We start from the raw sequence: 6,550 nt of genomic DNA on the forward strand, positions 1-6,550 counted from the left end.
CCCCCCTTTCCCCTTTTCCCCCTTTCCCCTCTTCCCCCTTGTTTTCCCCTTTATTCCCCTTTTCCCCCCTTCTTTCCCCTTGTTTCCCCCTTTTCCCCTCCAACCCGCGGGCGCCGTTCCCGTCCGTCCCGCTGCAGGTGGACACGGCGCGCATCCGGCAGCACTTTGTGCACCTGGGGAACCTTCCGGCGGACGGGTACCGGGAGCTGGAGGTGCTGTGCGTGGGGCTGCGCTTCGGCAAGGTGGATCACTACATGGTGCTGCGCCGCCGCAAGCGGGTAAGCCGGGGTCTGCCTGGCAGCCGGGGAATTCCGCCTGGCATCCGGGGAATCTTCCTTAAATCCATGGAATTCCACCTGGCATCCGTGCCATTCCGGCTGGGATCCGGGGAATTCCGGCTGGGATCCGTGGAATTCCGCCTGGGATCTGTGCAATTCCGCCTGGGATCCATGGAACTCCAGCTGGGATCTGTGCAATTCCGGATGGGATCCATGGAATTCCGGCTGGGATCTGTGCAATTCTGGCTGGGATCTGTGCCATTCCGGCTGGGATCTGTGGAATCTTCCTTAAATCCATGGAATTCCACCTGGCATCCGTGCCATTCCGGCTGGGATCTGTGCAATTCCGGCTGGGATCCATGGAATTCCGGCTGGGATCCGTGCTATTCCGGCTGGGATCCGAGGAATTCTGGCTGGGATCCGTGGAATTCCAGCTGGGATCTGTGGAATCTTCCTTAAATCCATGGAATTCCACCTGGCATCCGTGCCATTCCAGCTGGGATCTGTGGAATTCCAGCTGGGATCTGTGCAATTCTGGCTGGGATCCGTGGAATTCCGCCTGGGATCCATGGAATTGTACCTTAAATCCGTGCAATTCCAGCTGTGATCCATGCAATTCTGCCTTAAATCCATGGAATTCCAGCTGGGATCCATGGAATTCTGGCTCTGATCCGTGCAACTCCGGCTGTCATCCATGGAATTCCAGCTGGGATCTGTGCAATTCCGGCTGGGATCTGTGGAATTCCAGCTGGCATCCGTGCAATTCTGGCTGGGATCCATGGAATTCCAGCTGGCATCCGTGGAATTCCAGCTGGGATCTGTGCAATTCTGACTGGGACCTGTGGAATCTTCCTTAAATCCATGGAATTCTACCTTAAATCCATGGAATTCTGGCTGGGATCCGTGGAATTCTGGCTGGGATCCATGGAATCTTTACCTTCAATCCATGGAATTCTACCTTCAATCCATGGAATTCCGGCTCCGATCCGTGCCATTCCGGCTGGGATCCATGGAATTCCGGCTGGGATCCGTGGAATTCTGGCTGGGATCCATGGAATTCTGCCTTCAATCCGTGGAATTCTACCTTAAATCCATGGAATTCCGGCTGGGATCCATGCCATTCCGGCTGGAATCCATGGAATTCCAGCTGGCATCCGGGGAATCTTCCTTAAATCCGTGCCATTCCAGCTGGGATCCATGCAATTCCGGCTGGCATCCATGCCGTTCTGTCTTAAATCCATGGAATTCTACCTTAAATCCATGGAATTCTGGCTGGGATCCATGGAATTCCGGCTGGGATCCGTGCCATTCCGGCTGGCATCCGTGGAATTCCAGCTGGTATCCATGGAATTCTACCTTAAATCCATGCAATTCCAGCTGGCATCCGTGCCATTCCACCTGGGATCTACAGAATTCCGGCTGGGATCCATAGAATTCTGCCTTAAATCCATGGAATTCTACCTTGAATCTGTGGAATTCCAGCTCCGATCTGTGCAATTCCAGCTGGGATCTGTGGAATCTACCTTGAATCTGTTTAATTCCGGCTGGGATTCGTGGAATCTTCCTTAAATCTGTGCAATTCCGGCTGGGATCCATGGAATTCCACCTGGGATCCGTGCCATTCCGCCTGGGATTCGTGGAATTCTGGCTGGGATCCGTGCCATTCCGGCTGGGATCCGTGCAATTACCTTAAATCCGTGAAATTCTACCTTAAATCCATGGAATTCTGGCTGGGATCCATGCAATTCTGCCTTAAATCCATGCAATTCTACCTTAAATCCATGGAATTCTGCCTTCAATCCGTGGAATTCCGGCTCCGATCTGTGCGATTCCGGCTGGGATCCATGGAATCTACCTTAAATCCATAGAATTCTACCTTAAATCCGTGGAATTCTACCTTAAATCCATGGAATTCCGGCTGGGATCCATGCATATTCTGGCTGGGATCCATGGAATTCCGGCTGGCATCCGTGGAATCTTCCTTAAATCCATGGAATTCTACCTTAAATCCATGGAATTCCAGCTCGGATCCATGGAGTTGTACCTTAAATCTGTGCAATTCCAGCTGGGATCCATGGAATTCTACCTTAAATCCATGGAATTCTACCTTAAATCCGTGCGATTCCGCCTGGGATCCGTGGAGTTGTACCTTAAATCCATGGAATTCCAGCTGGCATCCATGGAATTGTGCCTTAAATCCATGGAATTCTACCTTAAATCCATGGAATCTACCTTAAATCTGTGGAATTCCGCCAGGGATCTGTGGAGTTGTACATTAAATCCATGGACTTCTACCTTAAATCCATGGAATTCCAATGAAATCCATGAAATTCCAATTTAAATCCATAGAATTCTGAATTAAATCCATGGAATTCCAAATGAATCCCATTTTTCTGCTCCAAAGCACCTTTCTTATGTGGAAAATCGGAATTTTCCTGGAAGAAATTCGAGGAAAAAGGGAATTTTGAAGGAGCGGAGATGTCAGAATTGATGGAATTTTTGTGGAATTCTCCTGGGATTGGTACCAGTTTTTTGGGATAATTTGCCACCAAACCATAAAAATGGGAGGATTTCAAAATTGGAATGATCTGAAATCCCAAAAAACCATGGAAAATGTCTTTTAAATCCCAAAGAAACATGGAAAATGTTTTTAAAATAAATAAAAAAAAAGATGAAATCCCAAAATCCAAGGAAATGCATTTTAAATCCCCAAAAAATTAGGGAAATGTTTTTTAAATCCTAAAAAAATGAGGGAGGCGGTTTTTAAATCCCAAAAACCAAGGAAATGTTTTTTAAATCCCAAAAAAAGAGGGAAATGGGTTTTAAATCTGAAAATAACCAAGGAAAACATTTTTAAATCCCCAAAAAACCCCGGAAAAATTGACGTTTAGGAAACATTTGTGACATTTTAAGGTGATTTTTAACCCTTTTTATGGCTGAAAGGTGATGGGAAATAAGTGAGGGATTCCAGCAGCTTTAGGAATTCCCTGGATTTTATCCAGGAATGCAGAAATCAAGGAATTACCAGGAATTTCTTCCCTCAGGCCATCCTGCATCTGGACAGTCCCAAAGCCGCCCGCTCCATGCACAGCTTCCTGCAGCAGTATCCCTATTCCATGGGGGAGCACACCCTCACCTGCTCCTTGTCCCCCTGCGGAGACATTCCTGAGGTAAAAATTCCCGGTTTTTAGCCATCCGGCTTTTTTTATTGGGATAGGAAAATTTTTAGGGGTTGGGATTTCCCTCAGAGCTGGAATTTCCCTCAGGGGTGGATGGGATTCCTCTCAGGATTTGGTGCTGTGGATGAGGCAGGAAAATGGCCTTGTTCCCTCACAAAGACATTCCTGAGGTAAAAATTCCCGATTTTTAGCCATCCAGCGTTTTTTGGGGGATGGGAAAACCTTCCTGCAAAGAGCTCGGGGCTGGGATTTCCCTCAGGGTCGGGATTTCCCTCAGGGTCAGGATTTCCCTCAGGATTTGGTGCTGTGGGTGTGGCGGGAAAATGGCCTTGTCTCCCCACAGAGACATTCCTGAGGTAAAAATTCCCAATTTTTAGCCATCCAACGTTTTTTTGGGGGATAGGAAAACCTTCCTGCAAAGAGCTCTGGGATGGGATTTCCCTCAGGGTTGGGATTTCCCTCAGGACTGGGATTTCCCTCAGGATTTGGTGCTGTGGGTGAGGCGGGAAAATGGCCTTGTCCCCTCACAAAGACATTCCTGAGGTAAAAATTCCCAATTTTTAGCCATCCAGCGTTTTTTGGGGGATGGGAAAACCTTCCTGCAAAGAGCTCGGAGCTGGGATTTCCCTCAGGGCTGGGATTTCCCTCAGGGGTCGGGATTTCCCTCAGGGGTTGGGATTTCCCTCAGGGTCAGGATTTCCCTCAGGATTTGGTGCTGTGGGTGAGGCAGGAAAATGGCCTTGTCCCATCACAGAGACATTCCTGAGGTAAAAATTCCCAATTTTTAGCCATCTGGCTTTTTTGGGGGGATAGGAAAACCTTCCTGTAAAGAGCTTGGGGATGGGATTTCCCTCAGGGGTCGGGATTTCCCTCAGGGCTGGGATTTCCCTCAGGATTTGTTGTGGATGAGGCAGGAAAATGGCCTTGTCCCCTAATGGAGACATTCCTGAGGTAAAAATTCCCAATTTTTAGCCATCCAGCGTTTTTTTTTTGGGATAGGAAAACCTTCCTGCAAAGAGCTCAGGGCTGGGATTTCCCTCAGGGCTGGGATTTCCCTCAGGGTCGGGACTTCCCTCAGGGTCAGGATTTCCCTCAGGATTTGGTGCTGTGGATGAGGCGGGAAAATGGCCTTGTCCCCTCAGAGAGACATTCCTGAGGTAAAAATTCCCAATTTTTAGCCATCCATTGGGTTTTTTGGGATAGGAAAACCTTCCTGCAAAGAGCTCAGGGGATGGGATTTCCCTCAGGGTCAGGATTTCCCTCAGAGTCGGGATTTCCCTCAGGGTCAGGATTTCCCTCAGGGTCAGGATTTCCCTCAGGATTTGGTGCTGTGGGTGTGGCGGGAAAATGGCCTTGTCTCCCCACAGAGACATTCCTGAGGTAAAAATTCGCAATTTTTAGCCATCCAGTGGTTTTTTTGGGGATAGGAAAACCTTCCTGCAAAGAGCTCTGGGATGGGATTCCCCTCAGGGCAGGGATTCCCCTCAGGGCTGGGATTTCCCTCAGGGCTGGGATTTCCCTCAGGGCTGGGATTTCCCTCAGGGATGGGATTCCCCTCAGGATTTGGTGCTGTGGATGAGGCGGGAAAATGGCCTTGTCCCCTCACAGAGACATTCCTGAGGTAAAAATTCCCAATTTTTAGCCATCCAGCGTTTTTTTGGGGATGGGAAAACCTTCCTGCAGAGAGCTCGGGGATGGGATTTCCCTCAGGGATTGGGATTTCCCTCAGGGTTGGGATTTCCCTCAGGATTTGGTGCTGTGGGTGAGGCAGGAAAATGGCTGCCAGTGTCGTGTGGGATAAATCATGGATTTGGGAATTATGGAATCGGTTGGGTGGGAAAAGATCTTCAATCCCAATAATTCCACCCCATCCATGGGCAGGGACACCTCCCACCATCCCAGCTGGATCCAAGCCCCAGTGTCCAGCCTGGCCTTGGGCATTCCCAGGGATCCAGGGGCAGCCCCAGCTGCTCTGGCAATTCCAGCCCAGCCCCTCGCCACCCTCCCAGCCAGCAATTCCTTCCCAACATCCCAGCCCAAGCTCCCCTTTCCCACTGGGAAGCCATTCCCTGCCTCCTGGCCCTCCAGGCCTTGGCCCCAGTCCCTCTGCAGCTCTCCTGGAGCCCCTTTAGGCCCTGCAAGGGGCTCGCAGCTCTCCCTGGCTCCTTCCCTTCTCCAGGGCAACATTCCCAGCTCTCCCAGCCTGGCTCCGTGTGAATTCCATCCTGGCAGCTCCCATTCCCTGTTCCTTCCCAATTCCGTGACTTCGGGATCCCATTCCCAGCTGGTTCCACGGCAGCTCAACAAGGGAATCAATGGCTCTTTTCCTTCCACAGGGAAAAAAATACTCCAAGTGCTTTCCCAGCTCTTCCCATCCTAAATTTGCTGAAATTCAGGATAATCCCACTTTTCCCCCTTTTTCCATCTTTTCTATCCTCACTTTGTGCCGAAGGAAAGAACCAAATCCTGATGATTTTTCCTCAACTCTAAAAATTCCAAGGAATAAACTCCCTTCAAAAGATGATTCCCGAAATTCCTGCTGGTGAGGGAATATCCCTCAGGGATTTGTGGTGGGAGCACTGAGGTTCAAATGCACTTTTTCAGCTTGTCCCTGGATCTGGGAGTGAGGAATTCAGGAATTCCAGTGCTGCTTTATCGCTTCAGGATTTGATTCCTGGGATTTTCCTGGAAATACCTGAATTTAAAGCCCTGAAATGCCAAAAATAAGGAAAATTCCTGGAGCAGGGAAGGAGGAATCTGGGATCATTCCATCCCACTGTCCAAGCTTTTCCCCAAAATTCCCTCTGGGCTTCAGAGTTAAAATTCCTGAGTTTATTTTTTAAAGGGAATTCTGCCATTGTTTCTAATCCTGATCCTTCTCCAATGAATGTAAAGTGCCTTTGGAAAAGAGATGGAAATCTCAGCATGGAATTTCTTAGGAATTCTGGATTGCGGTGCCTTTTCGGGGAGAAATTCTTTCATTTAACGCTCATTCCATGAGTTTGTTCCACAGAAAAGTCATGGAAAAACGGGGGAGGGGGTGCTGTAGGGAATGGTTGGATTTTAGGGATTGGGGTTATAGGGAATGGTTGG

At 49.2% G+C, this 6,550-nt stretch overlaps 1 protein-coding gene across 1 annotated transcript in view; it reads left to right on the plus strand.

Moving 5' to 3' along the window:
- Window positions 1–37: 37 nt before the first annotated feature.
- LOC121660424 (zinc finger protein 638-like) overlaps window positions 38–6,550 on the plus strand; it is a 16,477-nt gene continuing 9,964 nt past the window's right edge. The window contains exons 1-2 of the mRNA XM_042019780.1: window positions 38–278; window positions 3,323–3,448. Coding sequence (XP_041875714.1) covers window positions 255–278; window positions 3,323–3,448 — 150 coding nt within the window. The 5' untranslated portion in view covers window positions 38–254. The remainder of the gene's footprint in view (window positions 279–3,322; window positions 3,449–6,550) is intronic.

The sequence above is a fragment of the Corvus kubaryi genome, unplaced genomic scaffold, assembly GCF_017639235.1.
Source record: "Corvus kubaryi isolate FWS band 111438036 unplaced genomic scaffold, C.kubaryi_AGA036_p1.0 35466, whole genome shotgun sequence".
Taxonomy (NCBI): Eukaryota; Metazoa; Chordata; class Aves; order Passeriformes; family Corvidae; genus Corvus; species Corvus kubaryi.